Here is a 17236-nt window from a genome sequence, read left to right on the forward strand (position 1 = left end):
GACCCTGCCTTGCCTGCTCCAAGCTGATTGGTCCAGGCAACTGGTCCAGAGCAGGCAGGACACAGGCATGGCCCTTGCTGGGAATGGCAGGTCCCGTTTTTATGGCAGCTCACAAAGGCTGTGGGAGTTGCAAGGCAGGGGTGAGCGTGCAGTCAAGGATGGCTTCCTGGAGGCCCTGGGCTTTTGGGGTAGAACATAGGAGGGAAGAACAAGAGGAAGGAGTATGGGGTGGAAGGCTGAGGTCTGCTTTTTGGTCCTGAGTGCTGTGAGAGTGCTGACTATGTGTTCACTTCATAGGTACTTAGTACTTACTGAGCATCTGGGTGCTGTTCTGGGGCTGGGACCCCAGGGTAGACAAGCCAGGCTTTGTCCTGCCCTATGGAGCTGGGCAGCCTTCTGGAACGTGTAGTCTTGCGAAACTCAAGGGGGCCATGAGAGGGAGAGGGACTGGGGGTATGGGCAGACAGCATCTGGTCTGGGGTGGAGGGCCAGAGGGCTCTGGGGCAATGTTGCTGGTGGAGGTTCCAGGTGACAGGTGCTGGGTCTGTCTGAGGAGGAGTGGGCCTGCTGTGCTGGAAGGATGAGAGGTGTGGACCATGCGTGGCTGGAGGGTCCTGGCAAGGAGAGAGGAGCGGTGGGGCTGGAAGTCTGGGAGGAACTCAGGGGTCGTTTTAGGAAAGGACATGGTCTGCTTTGGGCTGTTCAAGGACCCTCCTGGCTACTGCATGAGAAGAGATCATGGGGACAAGGGAAGGACCAACTGGAGGCTTGTGCTGTCAGCCAGCAGCCACACACTGGGTGTGGAAGAGGGTTGGACAGAATAGGACTGGCAGGAGTGACAGCTCTTCTGTTGGGGTGGAGGCTTGCCTGAGGGCCCAGAGCAGAGTTAGAGCTCCTGGCTTATAAGGAAGACCAGAGGGTAAGGAACCTTCCTGGTGGTGACTGGACAGAGTGCCTTGATGAGTGATCTTCTGCAGGACTAGGGGTGAGATCCAGGGGACTTCTTCCTCCAGGCCAGGTCCTGGAGTCGGGTCAGGCCCTGGCCCTGGTGTTCAGCAGCCTGGGGTATGGGAGGGGCGTGGAGAAGGCAGGCAAAGAAGTGCAGAGTTAGCCTGGGTGTGGTGGGTGAGGGCAGCTGGTGAGTTTGAGCTGTTGCTGTGTGTCAAGCTGCCTAGGAGTCAGTTGTTATTAACATACGTACACTGCATTCTCATAGTCCAACGAGGAAGGCACTGATGGTCCCATCTATGGCTGTGGAAACTGAGGCTCAGAGAGGTTAAGCTGTGCACCCAAGGCCACATAGCTGATAGGGGGTAGAAACAGGACTCAGCCAATTGTTGGCCCAGAGCCCCTGCTGCACGGAGAGCTGGAACCTCTGTGTCCCCCTCTAGGAATGATTTTGAAATTCACAGCTGTCTTAAGTCTCTTCTCTCCACTTCCTCTCATCGTGATTGAACTCAGGGCCTATGCATGCTGGTAGGCTTCCGTTCTAGCTCTGAGCCTCAGCCTCAGCCTCCCCTGCTTTTGTTTCTATTAAGCAGGGGTGCAAACACTGACTTGCAGCGTTCCTTTTTGTTAGGTTTTTATCCTCAGCAGGCATTGGGCTCAGCTCTGAGGACACTGAACTGACCGAGAGCTGCCCTCCAGACCACGGAGGACTCGGTACTCAGTGGGAACCCCATCTCCCTTTTTATTTTATTTATTTATCTATTTTCCCAGGCTGGCCTTGAGCTGGGATCCTCCTGATCTCTGCTTCCTGAGTAGCTAGGACTGCAGGCGTGAGCCACCTGCGCCTGTGGCTTCTTTTTATTTTTTAACTTTACAAAGAAGTATTTATTGAAACTCTGATTAGGTATGATTTATATTATAATGCTGCTCCTGAATTTCAGAGTTTGTCTTACAGGGTTCAGTTACCGGAATCTTTATTAGTATATATTAATTGTGCAAAGGGGTTTCACAGTGATATTTCCATACAAGAATATAATGTACTTTGATCATTTCATCTCCTTTATTACTCTTTTCTATCCCCCTTTTAAGCAGTTTTTTAAACATATTTTATTATTTTCATACCTGTATAAAGAACTTTGATCATATTCATCCTCCTTCACCTGTCCTTCTGCTGACGCTCCTCCTGCTGGTTTCCATCCCCAAACCACCCCCGCCAAACCACCCCGTTTTACAATTCTGTCATTCATTTTCAAAGGTCTAGATTCTGCATATGAGAGAAAACATGTGACATTTATTTTCCTCAGTCTGGTTTATTTCCCTCATCATGATGGTCTCCAGTTCCATTTATTTTCCTGCAAATGACGTAACTTCATTCTTCTTGATGGCTGAATAATACTCCATTGGGTATATGTGCCACATTTTTCTTTATCCATTCACTGGTTGGTGGGCATCTGGGCTGATTTCATAGGTTGGCTGTTGTGACCAGTGCTGCTTTTATACATGGGTGCGCAGGTGTCTCTATTGTTTGCAGACTTAGATTCCTTGGGACATATGCCCAAGAGTGGTATGGCAGGATCCCGTAATAGATGCCATTTCAATAGTTACATTAAGATAGCAAAGAGAAATACACATACTGACGCTTTTGAACACAGATCACTCATCCCCATATATCATTTTGATGTGATAGCCACATCATCTGTTAACAAGGTGTTTACCTCTGGTTTTGGTGGCAGCCCTCAGAATCCAGGGTGTCCTTCACACTTGCAGCACCTCCAGTGTGGACAGCCCTAGAAAGTGCTCAATAACTATGTTAGATGCTGCTTGCCCTTGTACAGCTCAGTTCCAGAGTCCGTGGTCAGTGTCCCCAAGTGTCCAGTCATGCCTGACCTCTATGGAGTACTAACTGGCCATTACCGAGAACTTTGCAAATGCTGTATTATTTAGCGTTTGCAGCCATTCACCAGGGAGGTGCTGCTGCCTCTCCATTTCTCAGAAATGGAAACTGAGGCTCAGGCTGTATAGCAGCCAAGCTGTGAGCTGGGTAGGCAGATATGCCTAGAGGGCGAGCACAGTGGGAAGGGGACAGGCAAATTTCACACAATGGGTATGTACAGTGTGCTGGGCATGATGGTGCATGTGTATTATCTCAGCACTCAGAAGCTGAGGCAGGAGGTTGGCGAGTTCAAGGACAGTCTGGGTTACATAGCAAGACTGTTTCAAAAACAAGCAAACTCAAAAAAGTTTTCACTCAGCACTGGCAAATACATACAGTGTGCAACCACCACATCCAGTCTTAGAGCAGCTGCGTCCCCCAAAGGTGCCTGCAGACCCCTGTGCAGTGCCCCACTTCCTGTTCCTATAGTTTTGCTTTTCCAGAATGTCACATGTAGTCACGCAGTTGGGCAGGGTGAGGTCTTTGGGGCCTGGCTTGTTTCTCTTCGTGTGACGTTTCTGGGACTCATCATGTGAGTGTCTGCTGGCAGAGCGGACCTGCTTGTTGCTGAGTGTTTTCCCATTGCACTGTCCTCCACAGTGGTTCATCAGTACCAGTTCACGGGCTTTTTTTTTTTTTAAGTGGACAGGATGGTTTAATGAGCATGATTAAGGTGGTTAAGGAGGGGACAGCACAGTGGGAAGTCCTCATGAGTGCAGGGCTCCATGATTAGAGATGTATTTGACCCCACAGCCATCAGGGATGAGCAGCTTCTCGGCTGCCATGTCTTCAAATTCATCTTCATTAAACTTGGTAAAGCCCCACTTCTTTGAGATGTGGATCTTCTGGCAGCCAGGGAACTTGAACTTGGCTCTGCGTAGGGCCTCAGTCATATGTTCCTTATTCTGCAGCTTGGTGCAGATGGACACGATTACCTGGACAATGGGAGCTCTAGCCGCTGAGCCCTGGGGCTTCCCAAACTCATCCCACATACCTGTCTGGAGCCTAGATTGGGATAGTGTGAGATCAGAGATAAATGCGCACTGTAACCTATCTCCAAGGTTCCTTAGGGCAACCCACACAAGCAGCAGGCTGTGAACACTACTGAGGAGGCTGCTGTCTGCAGCCACTGCACACCAGGTCCCTATGAGTACAGGAAAGTTCGTGGACTTTTGAGGTGGTCTCGGGTATTAGCTGTTCTGAGTAATGTTGCTACGTTATCTTCCTCTGGATGCATTCATTTCTCTTGGGTAGATTCCTAAGAGTGGAATTTCTGGGTCGTATGGTGAGTGTGTGTTTAAGTTGATAAGAAACTACAAAACCATTTCCCAATGTTTATATCACCAGCCACCTGTGAGAGTTCCAGGTATTCCAGACTCTTACCAGTCTTTTAAGATTTATCATTCTAGTGTATGTGGCTGAAGACAAGCGATCCCAGATGTCTTCTTGTATGCTTGTTTGACACCCATATGTATCTCCAACTTGCTATTGAGTTGTAAGAGTTGGTGGCTCTTTTGTGGGTCAGGATTAATGGGAGACGAGATGACAAATGCTTGGCAGTCAGAAGTTCTTCATTGGCATTCTTTACTATGAGCTTCTACCATGATTGCAGCCTCACCACAGGGCCAATCAGCCATTGACTCACACCTCCAAATCTGTGAGACCAAATAAACTTTTCCTCTTTGAAAGTTGATTATTTCAGGTATTTTGTTACAGTAACATGAAGCTACCTAACATAGGCATCATTCTTTTTTTTTTTTCCTGTGCTGAAGCTTGAACTCAGGGCCTGTACCTTTAGCCACTGCACCAGCCCTTTTCTGTAATGGGTTTTTCAAGATATGGCCTCGCAAACTATTTACCCAGGCTGGCTTCAAACCACGATCCTCCTGACCTCTGCCTCCCGAGTAGCTAGGATTTACAGGCGTGAGCCACTGGTGCCCAGCAGGCATCATTTTTCATAAGCCATCTGAAGTCATAAAGCCTCCTCATATAGTCTTGTCTCATTCCCACTCCATCCCTAGCTCAAGGTCCCCTAGTGGAGAATTAGACACTAGGGAGCCTGCCCTAGTGGTCACTGTCACTGGTAGTGGACTGCAGTAGCAAGACCAGTAGGACTGCTGGTCATAGGAGCCAGGTACGCCTGAAGCTTTTGAGTCGTATGGCTCACCCTGCGCCCTCACTGTGATCATGTGCTGGAACCCCAGGGCCCAGGGAAGAGAAGGTGCTCAAGACCCTCAGCCTGTGGCCTACGGGATATAGATTCTTGAACTGCGAGGATCACTCTGTGGGTTAAAAGAGGTTTCAGGGGGAGGGCTTCAGGGTGAGAAACCCCAGGCTTGTGCTCTTCTCCGGACATTTTTGGGGCAGGCTCAGTTTTCAAGGATACTGTCCTTCCATCACCCCTGCTGCCTGTTCTGCCTCTGCAGTCTGCAGCTGTGCACATCTGTATTGTGTGCTGGCTGCCCTTCCAGGGCACCAGCTGGGGCCTGTCATCGCTTGTGAACCCAGGAAAGGCAAAGGTGGTAGTACTGGAGCTGCGGGGCAGGCAGGGAGTCGGGGTGGAAGAGGGGGGAGAGGCAGAAGTATTGGTTGGAGCCCACCCCTGTGGGAATGGTCCTGGCCTGGCCTCAGCCTACAGCTGTGGTCAGCTGTTGCCTCTTACAGGTCCTTCCCAAGTGAATCCATCATTTTGTCCCTATACCCTTTCTTACAATATTCCCTCGCAGTCCCCTTGACCAGGCTGCTGGGAAGGACCTGAGGGAACTTCGGTGACCTCTGTTTAGGGTCTGTGAGCTCCAGAGCCTGGTGAAGGGGAAAGAAAGTTCCTGTTGTGCTATGGGCCAGCTGGGGTCCATGGGGAGCCCTTCTTCCTCTCTGAGTCACTTGCTTTTCTGTTCGGGGACATAGAGGCTCATTCTTTCCACCTTTGACCAAAAAAAAAAAAAGAGAGAGAGAAAGAAAGGGAAGTTGGCTCGCGCTCGAAGGGCCAACCCAGGATGGGACTCTTATAAACATAAAGAGCATGTGTCCACAGAACTGTCAGGTGGCTCCTGGGAGTTTTCAGGAATGACAGAGCTGAGTGGAAGGGGGAGAAGAACCAGCGGTGGTTTGAGAAGGTTCTGGAAGGGTGAATGAGTCTGGTGGTCAGTCATTCAAAGTTTCTGGGTCCAGGGGTGGTTCTGGGGAAGGAGCCTGAGCACAGCACAGGGAGGTCTGGGGACCTGGAGCTCTGGTTTAGGGCGTTGGGGATGTTGGGGAGGGGAGCACAGTCCCCAAGAAGTGGAACAACACGTGCCCTGCCAGGCAGCTAAGATTGCTGCGTGTCCTAAGCTGCAGAGAAGAGCTGTCTTCCGAGGGGGTAGGAGGCTGGAGTGCTGGCAGGACAGGTTTTCCTTCTGATCCTGGACCATCAGTGTTTGGTGGGGCCTATGGCCACTGAATTTCTAGAAGCTACCATGAGTCTGCCTGCCATGTGGAACTCTGTGTGAAACTCCCAGCCCCTTCCCTTCCCTTCTGGCCATGTGGGTCTCTCCTTTCCTACAGTCCCCCAGCTCTTCAAAGACATCCTAGTCCTCTTTTCCGGGTAATTTTATCACCATGTTCAGAGGAGAAAAATCAGCAAATGCAGCTAAGCAAAAAGAAGAAATAAAAGTTGCTCTAACCTCATCACTTAGAGGGAACTTAAGGGAGCCTCCAACACAGCCCCTTTCCTCATGCCCTTGGTGAATGAGAGTGGAGGGGGCAGTGCTGTGCAGCCAGCCCCATCCAGTCCCCCTTCTGAGATGTCTCTCTCCATCATTCAGGCTGATAGACTTGATGGCTGCTTAACCTTACAGAGCTCTAATAATTCATTGAGCAAACCCCAACTGTTGAGTGGAAGTGGTTCCCAGTGTTTCATCTTTATAAATAATACCCCAGTCAACAGAGGGGATTGTGGCCAGGTGGCCCATCCTTCCTGCAGTGTGTCCTTTGAGAAAAGCCCTGCAAGGGGATTGCTGATCCGTGAGGACTCCGGCCTCTTTCAGGTGGGAAGACTTACCCTGTGACCGTGCTTATTTGAGTTCAGGGCTCTGATGTTTTCTTTGAATGCGTGATCTGCTGAGAGCTTACTTTGTCTGAATATCTGTGGCCTCTGTCATGAAATTATCATGGCTTCAATGTCCTCCTGCATGTTCGCTTCAGCACCACCTATCCCAAAATTAGACTGACACAGAGAGATGAACAGGATCCCTGCACAAGGATGACACAGGAATTCATGAAATGCCACCTCCCCCCAGAGAATGTCCTGCATCCTGTTCCCATCCAGTCCTTCAAATCCACTTTGTCTTACTCCACCCTGGTTCTCCCCACCCAGTGAAGCTGCCTCTCCCCGAGCCTGGAAGGCCTGGTCTTTGTCTGTACCCTCTATCCCTGTCACTGCTGTGGGTGGTTAACTCCTTCCTGTCCTATTTTCTCCAGGGATTGTTAACTCTGAGGGCCAACGCTGGTCTTCATGTCTCTCTGCAGAGGGCCTGGCACCTGCAGGCACCCTGTAGGGCTGGGACTGAGACCCAGGGTGGAGGTGTAAGCCAGTCTTTGTCTGCAGCTGTGGTGAGAGCTGCTGCTTCCTGTGGGCGCCGGTGCAGGATGGACCAGTGCCCCCTGGTGTGGCTTTTCCCAGTCCCTCCTGTATGACATGCCCTCTCACCCACAGGTCTGGGGTCCTGAGGCTGCCAGCAGACTATGGGTACAACAGCCAGCACAGCCCAGCAGACGGTTTCGGCAGGTGTTCCCTTTGAGGGACTCCAGGGCAGCGGCACGATGGACGGCCGGCATTCACTCAGTGTCCACTCTTTCCACACCACAAGCTTGCACAACAGCAAGGCCAAGTCCATCATCCCCAACAAGGTGGCACCTGTTGTGATCACGTGAGTGGCAGAGGAAGTGTGACCATGTTCTTGGAAGACATGGCCCCTGGGACCCGTGTGGAAGTAGTGGCATAACACTTAATGGTTACAAATTGCTTTCGGTTTCATAGATGAAGATTCTGAGACCCAGAGAGGTTAAGCTGATTTTCTGGAGTCACACAGCCAGCAGGTAGCTGAGCTGAGACTCTGATGTGAGTCTCTGAGCCCTTGTTATCACAGTGCCAGGGAGTGTGGAGAAAGTGGAATGGAAGGAGGGGCACCCTTTTGAAAGTAATTTTTTGACTGAACGTTTTCAAAGGAGTATATAGGCATACTGAGATACATGGAATTTAGATGTTTTTCTTTCAAAGTCAGTAACTGTGGCTTAAAACTGAGGTTTGCAATAGGCTCTTTAAGGGCCTCAAGTTGAAAAAGCTGTATGCTCCTAGTTGGAGCCTTTGGGGACATTTGCCAAGGAGGCAGAGTGTGCTTTGAGGGATCTGGACACACTGCAGGCTCAGGGGAGGCAGGGGAAGGAGGGGCCTGAGACCATGTCTGGTCATGGAGCAGTGTGGATGAAGGAGCAGGTGTCGGGAACCTGGGGACAGCAGGGCACTGGGTCCCTGTGGTGGGGAGTTGGAAAGCCTTGTACTTTCTGTGGCCTCTGCCCACCGTGCTCCTCTGCCTCTGTTGATGCTGAGACACAGTGAGTTAGAATGAAATATGTCCCCCACACAGGCGTTTGGCAGAAATCTATAGGAAGGGGCCTTCAGCGTCAGGAACCCTGCAGGGTGAGGATGATAGATCCTGCCTGCTAGCCCTGGGCCTGGCAGGAAAATATAATTATGGTAAATCACTGTGCCCAGGATAAGGGGAGGAAAGATAGGTCCAATAAAAGGGACTTAATGTGAAATCTCTGTCCAGCAGACAACAGAAGTAAGTTTGGACCTCAAAGGCAGCATGGAAGTAAACGTGTCCAGGGCCAGGCTCTGTCTCTCCTTTGCTTTGTGACCTTGGGCAAGTCCCTTTCTCTCTCTGGGTCTCTGTTTCCTTATCAAAATAAACAGATGACATGGAAAATATTTAGTCTAGCAGTGTGGCTCAGAACAGCCACTGACCAGCTGTATGTATGGCCTGGAGCTGGCTATCTTTGAGCTGAAGGAACCTTTCACATCATCCAGTAGAGGGACCGGTATGCTCTGTCCTTCGGGTCAAATCCTGTAATGTAAATAACATTTCATTGGACATTGCCATGCCTTCCTACTTGCCTGTTGTCTATGGCTGCTTAAGGCTTCAGTGGCAGAACTCAGCTGCAGCAGAGCCTCATGGCCCACCAAGCCTGAAGTATTTATTATCCTGTCTTTTGCCGGAAAGGTTTACAGAACTTTAACCTAATGCATTTTAGATCAGGTGTGAAAACTGATCTAGGTCTGAAACTGGGCTATAGGGAGGCAGATAGATTTACCCACCAAGTATCACAGGGTGATATGAAGACAGAGCTAGAGAGGAGGCAAGGTCTCCTGACTCCTTGTCCAGTGCTCCTCTGCCCCACCCATTCTTCTCCCTGCTTCCCTAAGGGCAGTTCTTTTGTAAAGAGGACCCAATGCTGTACCTGCGAGGGGTGTCTTACACTGTTAGAACCAGCACTGTGGCTTTGTATCTTGAGCATACAGACATCCTGCTTGAGTGTTTAAACATTTACCTACAGAATGCTAACCTGAGGGTCTGTTTCACACAGCCTTGTGTAGAGGTAAAACTCTGATCAGTAATAATGACTGGCAATAATAATTATGCTAATGAGGGGCTGGAGACTGTGCCCAGGCTCTGGGCTTACCTTCCTTAGGGTATTCAGTCCTTACCCCAGTCCTAGGAGGCAGGTGTGCCCAGAAACAGAGTCACTGTGCAAAGCCACAGAGTCTCCCAGAGGCAAGGCCAGGATTTATCCTATAGAGTTGGCAGGCTGAACCACCACACCAGGTTGTAGGCTGCAGGACTGGCTCTGTGGTAATTGTTCCAGGCACTATCTGAGAGGTGGACCATCCAATGACAGTTTCTTAATTAGGGTCCAGGTTAGCCAACATTACAAAGTAATCCCCAAACAAGACGCCCGAATCAAGACAGAAGGTCATCTCTCATTTCTCTGTCTTGCCCCAGTGTCATCAGTGTGTGCCTTCTGTCTTGCAGTCTGAGATGGGTGTTCTACTTCTGCCATTACTTCTGGATTTTGGCCAAGAGAAAGGCAGAAAACAAAGTAGAAGGCATTCCCTTTGGGATTGGCCCAGGATTTACTCATATCATGTTCCCTTATATCTCATTGGCTAGAACTTAATCACATAACCACAACTAGCTACAAGGGAGGCTAGGAAATGTAGTCTGGGTGGATTCTGTTTGAGGAAGAATGGAAGAGTGACTCTTGGGGGAGGACAGGCAGTCTTTGTCACAAATGGGCAGTCACATGGAGGGTGGCCTTTCTGTGGGCTGTGGCAAGGGTGGTGGAGACCCTGACCTCACAGGTTTGGCTTGGTTTCCACTCTGTCCCTGGCAGGTATAATTGCAAGGAGGAGTTCCAGATTCACGATGACCTGCTCAAGGCCCATTACAGGCTAGGCCGGCTCTCCGACTCCACCCCTGAGCATTACCTGGTGCAGGTGAGGGCAGGCCCCGCCCTCCCAGCTTCTCTCTGCCTCTCCCTGCCTCCTCTTGGCCTCCTTCCTCCTGTTCTCCACTTTTCCCTTCTCTGTCTCCTTCACTGACTCAGCTTTTTACAAAGGCCAGTGCAACTCACTCTCTCCACCTCCCTCTGGGGTCCTCACCTGCTGGTTTCCTGGGGCAGTTCCTCCCCGCAGTGGAGCCCCTGCTCTTTATTCCCCACCCACCCCCTGCCTGGGCCCAGCCTGCCTCCTGCTCCTCCTCAGGGAACCAGGAGGAGCAGAGATGGGGTCATTAGGCCCTGGAGACCCCAGCCCCTGGCTTCCCCAGGCTGGGGTCTCCATCTTGTTCTCTGAGTTTCAGAATTTGACTGACTTAGCTAACTTTTTTCTTCCCTCTAGAGGTCTCCTAGAAAGTAAAGTCCATGAGGGCTTGTTCGCTGCTGCAAGCCTGAGGCCTAGAACAGAGCTTGGAAGCAGTGTAGGTGCAGAGTAAATTTTCGATGAACGACTGACTGCATGAATAATCAGGATGGTTACACTGAACTTGTTGAAGGAGGCACAGGAATTTCTGGTTCCCAGTCTCTGTGTGTCAGGCAACGAGAATGTGGGTCCTGCTGGAGTTGAGGGGATGGGGAGGGTGCAGAAGGTGACCTAGGGCTCCTGTGTGCTCAGGAATCAACTCTTCTGCTTCTCTCTGCTCACAGTTAGCCAGATAGGGCTTTCTTCCTCTTAGGTGTTGCATCCTCAGAACTGGCTAGGCCCTTGGATAGGGGTCCTCTGGTTTATTCCTGGTACCCCAGAAATGACCCCTCCTTGGGCCACTTCTCCATTTGCAACCCCCGGGAGTAAGAGACATTTATCGTCTTCCAGGGAGATGTGGGCCCACCCGAGAGCCACCTTCATTCTGCACTGCCTCTTCCTACTTTCTAAGTTCTGGCTCCAAGGCTACCTCCTACATGAAGCCTTCTTTGCTTCTCCCCTGGGAGGACTGGCCTTCTTTTCCTGCACTTTATGATGCCCTGGTCATCACAGATGTCTGCTTTTTGTTATTTTTTTCTGTAAGGCAACTTGAGGACAGGACCATGTGCCTTTCCCCCCTAATTTCCTACACTGTTCCCTGGAGCTCAGAATAGAACCAGGATCCTCCTGAATCCTCTGGGTGACTCCCCTGTGACTCTCCCTTTACCAGGGCTGCTACTTCCTGGTGCGGGATGTCACTGAGAAGATGGACATGCTGGGCACCTCAGGGAGCTGTGGGGCCCCCAACTTTCGGCAGGTGCGGAGTGGGCTCCCTGTGTTTGGCATGGGACAGCCCAGCCTCTCGGGGTTCAGGCGGGTCCTTCAGAAACTCCAGAAGGACGGACACAAGGTGAGCATGCTGCTTTCCAGGCCAGACCCCAAAGGGGGAAGGCGCTCAGAGGAAGAGCAGCCTCAGAGGCTCTGGAGGGACCTGACTGTCAGCCGGGGAGGATGGGTGGTGGCCTGGACCAGGTCATGCCAGACCTTGATTACCAGGGTGGTCAGTGTGGTTGGCAAACGTTTATTACGTTGTCTCACGTGGACATGGGAGTCCAAGGTAGAAGCCCCTTATCTATCCCAATCTGAGAGCTTCAGAGGAAGCAAGGGGTGTGACAGGGCAATGAGAGGGGCCAGTTCGTAATTCCAGAGACAGCCAGATGATGGTCTCAAACAATGCTTAAATTCTTGAGTCAACCCCTGAGGGAGGGGCTGCTTGCCTCATTTACAGGGGGGAAAACAGGCCCACAGAGGAAAGGTGACTTTATCAAGGCTGTGAAGCTCACCTGAGGAGCCCCAAAACTCAAACCTAGGCAGCTAGACCCCAAGTCCCTGTTTTTAACTCTCCCCTCTCCTGCCTGAATGTGATGGGGTTTTCTGTCTCCAGGATGAGGCAGGGGATTGGGGGGCTGCCATGCCTACAGGCTCCTAGGCGGGGCAGCACACATCTGAGTTGACTTGGGTTGAAGGTTGAGAGGCTGGGTTGAGATTAAGAGAGGCGTGAGGGAACCAGAACTGGACTGGTATGCAGGGAGAACCGTACACAGACCCTGTCTTCCGAGTTTGGGCATAAGTTCCTCTAGAGTGGTCATAAGTTCCTTGTAGGTGCTCAGTGAATGGATGATTGTATTACTGGGGGCTGTTCATTTCTTCAGATAATGTTCATCAAACACCTGATTTATCCAGGACTCTTTGCTAGGCATTGTGAGCATGTGAAAATGACCAGGACATGATTCTGCCTGTGAGGAACTTGCAATCCATCCAGGAAGAAAAGATGAACTCACTGATAATGTTAAAAACAGATCAGGAATTAACCCAGGAGATGCAGATAAAGCTTGCAGGCCCTGAGAGGAGGAGAGGGTTTTGTTGCCTGGGAAGGTCAAGAGCAGGTGGCATTTGGACTGAACTCAGTTTTTTGGGTAGGATTCAGGTTGCAGAGACTAGTCAGGTGCTGGACCCTTGAGGAGGGTGGAACTGCCTGGGTAAGGGCTTAGAAATTGGGCAGGGGGCAGATGTTTGTGTTGGATGATGGTGATGGCTTCCTTCCGTCAGGAGTGCGTCATCTTCTGTGTGCGGGAGGAGCCTGTGCTGTTTCTGCGTGCTGATGAGGACTTTGTGTCCTATACACCTCGAGACAAGCAGAGCCTTCATGAGAACCTCCAGGCCCTGAATTCTGGGATTGGGGCAGAGAGCTTAGAGCTGGCCATCCGGAAAGAGGTGAGGACCTGAGGAGGAGGTAGGGCCCTTCTCCCTGGCAGGCCTCAGGCAGCAGAGTTGAGACCCCAGCCTGCAACTCAGCTCTGCAGACTTGCTCCTTGGGCCAGCCTACTGGCTCGTACTGGTCCACACTCCAGCTTTTGTGCCTTGCTTGGGCAGGTGACTGGCTGCAAGGTTGGCTCCCCGCAGCCAGAGGAAGATCTTCCTGTTCTGGCTTTCCTGCCTCTGGCGCTCTCCCACCCCACTTCTCTCTTGCTGTTCAACATCCTTATACAGAAGAGGTCTGGAAGGTTAGAAGAGTGCTAGGCAAGGAGACCCAAGGCTGAAGTTTGGTCACTTGTGTGCTGTGGGACCATGGAGAGTCACTCTTGCCCCTCTGTCAGTTTGTCCATGAGAGTATTCTGTTCTCCTCTTCCCTTCCATGATGTGGAGACTTGACAGGGTCTCTGAGCAGCCAATAAGGCACATAAGTGTGTCAATGGGATATGGGTCACAGTGCCCAGAGACTCCTGCAGGCAGGACCCAAGGCCTGCTGGTGACTGTTCTCTTCCCACTGCCCTTTTAGGCTTCCTGTGCACTCTGATCCCCTCAGTCCTGCTCCCAGTTGACCGAGCCTCGCCCTGACCTGGTACTCAGGTGGCTTAGTGCATTCCTGCTACCCACTGGGTAGAGCCCTCTTCCTTCCTGCTCAATGGCCAGCCTATGCATAACTGGATGCCCTTGGGCCAGTGGCCTCCCTGATCCCTCCAGGACTCCCATGCAGGGTATAAAGAGTGCCTTTGGAGGAAAAGAAGCTTGTGCATGGCTTTTGTGTGGCTTGGTCACCAGAGCTCAGTGGGATGGTCAGAGAGGGCCCTGAAGGTCAAGTCAAGAGCAGGTCACGGTCCTCTGATCTCCACACCTTGCTCTAGATCCATGACTTTGCCCAGCTGAGTGAGAACATGTACCATGTGTACCACAACACAGAGGACCTGCGGGGTGAGCCCCATGCTGTGGCCATCCGGGGTGAAGACGATGTGCATGTGACTGAGGAGGTGTACAAGCGGCCGCTCTTTCTGCAGCCCACTTACAGGTACCCCAGGGCTGGCCCTTCAGCCCCAGCCCAGCAGCCTCTGTGAGCCTGCTCTCTAGCTGTGCCTCAGTTGCACCATCTGCAGGTTGGGCCGAGTTTTCCACACTCATCTCTCTTGGATATTTTCCAGCTGTGCTTGGGAATGAGGGCTCAGGATGGGGCCCAGGGTGGGTGGCCTTCCTGATGGGCTGCTTCCCTTATCCTGGCAGGTACCACCGCTTGCCTCTGCCAGAGCAAGGGGCCCCCCTGGAAGCCCAGTTTGATACCTTTGTCAGTGTCCTCCGGGTAAGTGGGGGCAGAGGTGGTGCCAGGGAGCACTGCATGGGGGCAGGTACCTTGGGGTCAGTCTCTGTGGAGATGCTTAGGGTGGCCATGACCTCTAGCTGTTCTCAAAGAAGGGCCTCATTCCATGCTGTGTGGGTCCAGTGTGTCGGGGTGTACTATCTCTCTGTGTCCCTTTGCAGCATGTGTACATGTTTCTGTGTCAGTGTCTCTGTATATGCACTTTCTGTAGGCGTGTACTTGCATGTTCTCCTGTGCCAGGGTCTAGCAGTGAGCTCCAGAGGACTGGCTTCTGGCCCTTGCTCAGCTATGAGCTGGCTGTGTGGTCTTAGAGACACCACTTCCTTTCCAGACCTACCACTCCTCGTGTCTGTAGTGAGACTGATTCTTGTCCCACAGACTCTTCTGCCAGTATTCGCTGAGGACAGGTGGCCCATCTGTCCTACCTCTATTGCTTTATTTAACTTGCACCGTACAAGGGATGATCAGTACAGGCCTGGGGCCCTTGGCTATCTGTCACTTCTAGACCCTGCAGACACTACCATCCTGCTCCTGCCCACTGAGGTCCTTCATGGCTGGGCAGGTGGAGCAGATGGAACTGTGCCATTACCATAAGAAGCTAAGTCTCCTGTCTGACCCCAGTTTGATGCAGACTGTGAGCTGGGGATGGGCCGATGCCATGAGACCCTTCCTGACTTGGTCCCCTGCCTCAGGGTTTCTGGTTCACATTGTTGCCAGGTATCATTCATGATCTTTCTGCAGGAGATCCCCAGCCTGCTGTGGCTCCGTGATGCCCACGGGCCTCCCCCTGCCCTCCTCTTCAGCTGCCAGTCAGGTGTGGGCAGGACCAACCTGGGTATGGTCCTGGGCACCCTTGTGCTGTTTCACCATGGTGGTACCACCTTACAGCCAGAGTGAGTAGCCTGGGCCCCAGCAAACCAATGGTCTGTGGGGACCAGGAAAGAAGTGGATGGGGCTGCCCAGATAATAGGGACACATTCAGGGGTTTGGAGCCAGAGCTGTGAATCAGGCATCTGGGGTTCATTTTCTGGTTTGTCACAGGTTTTCTGGGTGAGTTAGGGAGAGGTACTTGACCTTTCTGTGCTTCAGTTTCCCCACGGGGGAAGTGCCCCTTGCTTCCCTCAAGGAAATTCAGAAGAGCCTATAGTCTGGTGCTTCCCAGTAGCCACATGAGTGGGAGAGAATGGGCAGTGGGACTGCACCAGAGGCCTTGGGAGCCCTGATAATGCTATTGACCCCTGCCTTGTCAGTTCTGCCCCTCTGCAGACCAAGACACTGCCTATGGAGCAGTTCCAGGTGATCCAGAGCTTTCTTCACATGGTGCCACAGGGACGGAAGGTGGTCGAAGAGGTGAGAGAAAGGACTAGGCAAGGGGAGCTGGGACAAGAGCAGTAGAGGGGATGATCACTCGTTTCATGGGTTCGGGGGTGTCTTCCTCCCTAATGCCCTCTTCTCTCTTGCCAATCCTCTGCTTTTCTCTCTTCTGTTTTCTCTACCACCATCTTTTTTGGCCCTGCTCCCTCTCTCTCCTGTCCCTGTCCTCTCTGTCCTGGTCCCTGACCCCAGGTGGACAGAGCAGTCACTGCCTGTGCAGAGTTGCATGACCTGAAGGAAGTAGTCTTGGAAAACCAGAGGAAGTTGGAAGGCGTCCAGCCAGAGAACCCTGTGCAGGTGAGGCCTGGGAGGACATTGGGAGAACTTCTGCCTCACAGGAGCCCTGCACCTGATTTTGCTAGACCTGTGACTGGCTTCTTTCAGACCAATTTCTCCCGACTGCTGCTTCTCCACAGAAGAGCAGTTTCTAGAGGAAGGAGAGGTGGGGGTGCTGGGCCTGCAGGAAGGACATGGAAGAGGGGAAGTTTACTTTCCCTGACCAGGTCCCTTGGCTGCAGAATAAACAGGATGGACAGAGGGGCTGCTAGTGGGGCCGCTGGGGCCTCTGGATTCAGAGGCCAAACAGTCATGGTTCCTGTGTAGTCAGCTTCATATTACTACAGTGAGATACCTGAGATAATCAACTTATAAAGAGAAAAGGTTTATTTTGGCTCCTTGTTTTGGAAATTTTGGTCTGTGATGTATTGCCCTGTTGTTTTTGGGCTATGGTGAAGTAGCACATTGTGGCAGGAGTGTGTGACAGAGCGACATTGCTTATGTCATGGCCAGGGAGCAAAAAGAGAGGAAGGGGAAGAGGCAGGGTCCCTCCAGTCCTCTTTGGGGGAACACCTCCAGTGACCTAAAGACCTCCCAGTAGGCTCCACCTCTTACAGATTTCTACCATCTTCCAGTAGCACTACCTAATCCCTGATACATGGGCCTCTCACAAACTTTCAAGATCCAAACTATAGCAAGCTTTCCCAGCAAATAAAACTAGAGCTCCTTTGGGAAGACTGGGACTTAATCCAGTTTGCTGCTTCTGGAAGAGTGCTAGGTCTGGGCTTGCTTGGCAGACTGTACCTCCAGCTCTGGGAGAAGAGGTGGGGCCTGAGAGTATTTCCACACAGTGTGTGGAAAGAGTCTGAGCCTGCAGAGCCTTTTCCTGCTGTAGCACTTTTAAACAATACCTTTGAAAAGCCATATTCCTTGATGGAAAATTGAGAAATGAGAGAAGGGAAAAGAGATCATCCGTAATCCCACCAGCTATGTGAGCACATTTCTTGTGTTTACCATCATCAATGGGGTGATTCTTCTTTCAGGCTGATTTGGATTTTTC

The 17236-nt window shown here is 51.6% G+C and overlaps 1 protein-coding gene and 1 non-coding gene across 2 annotated transcripts in view; one reads left to right on the forward strand and one right to left on the reverse strand.

Annotated features, from left to right (window-relative positions):
- Pald1 (phosphatase domain containing paladin 1) overlaps positions 1–17236 on the forward strand; it is a 66692-nt gene that overhangs the window by 19418 nt on the left and 30038 nt on the right. The window contains exons 2-10 of the mRNA XM_020162106.2: positions 7575–7788; positions 10313–10415; positions 11608–11787; positions 12987–13151; positions 14063–14223; positions 14433–14508; positions 15268–15419; positions 15777–15876; positions 16093–16197. Of these exons, the coding sequence (XP_020017695.1) occupies positions 7604–7788; positions 10313–10415; positions 11608–11787; positions 12987–13151; positions 14063–14223; positions 14433–14508; positions 15268–15419; positions 15777–15876; positions 16093–16197 (1227 nt within the window). The 5' untranslated portion in view covers positions 7575–7603. The remainder of the gene's footprint in view (positions 1–7574; positions 7789–10312; positions 10416–11607; positions 11788–12986; positions 13152–14062; positions 14224–14432; positions 14509–15267; positions 15420–15776; positions 15877–16092; positions 16198–17236) is intronic.
- LOC141425285 (small nucleolar RNA SNORA70) lies at positions 3930–4065 on the reverse strand. Its single transcript, XR_012450356.1, has one exon. It is a non-coding gene; the product is annotated as a small nucleolar RNA SNORA70 (small nucleolar RNA).

This window comes from Castor canadensis, chromosome 7 (assembly GCF_047511655.1).
Source record: "Castor canadensis chromosome 7, mCasCan1.hap1v2, whole genome shotgun sequence".
In the NCBI taxonomy this organism is placed as follows: Eukaryota; Metazoa; Chordata; class Mammalia; order Rodentia; family Castoridae; genus Castor; species Castor canadensis.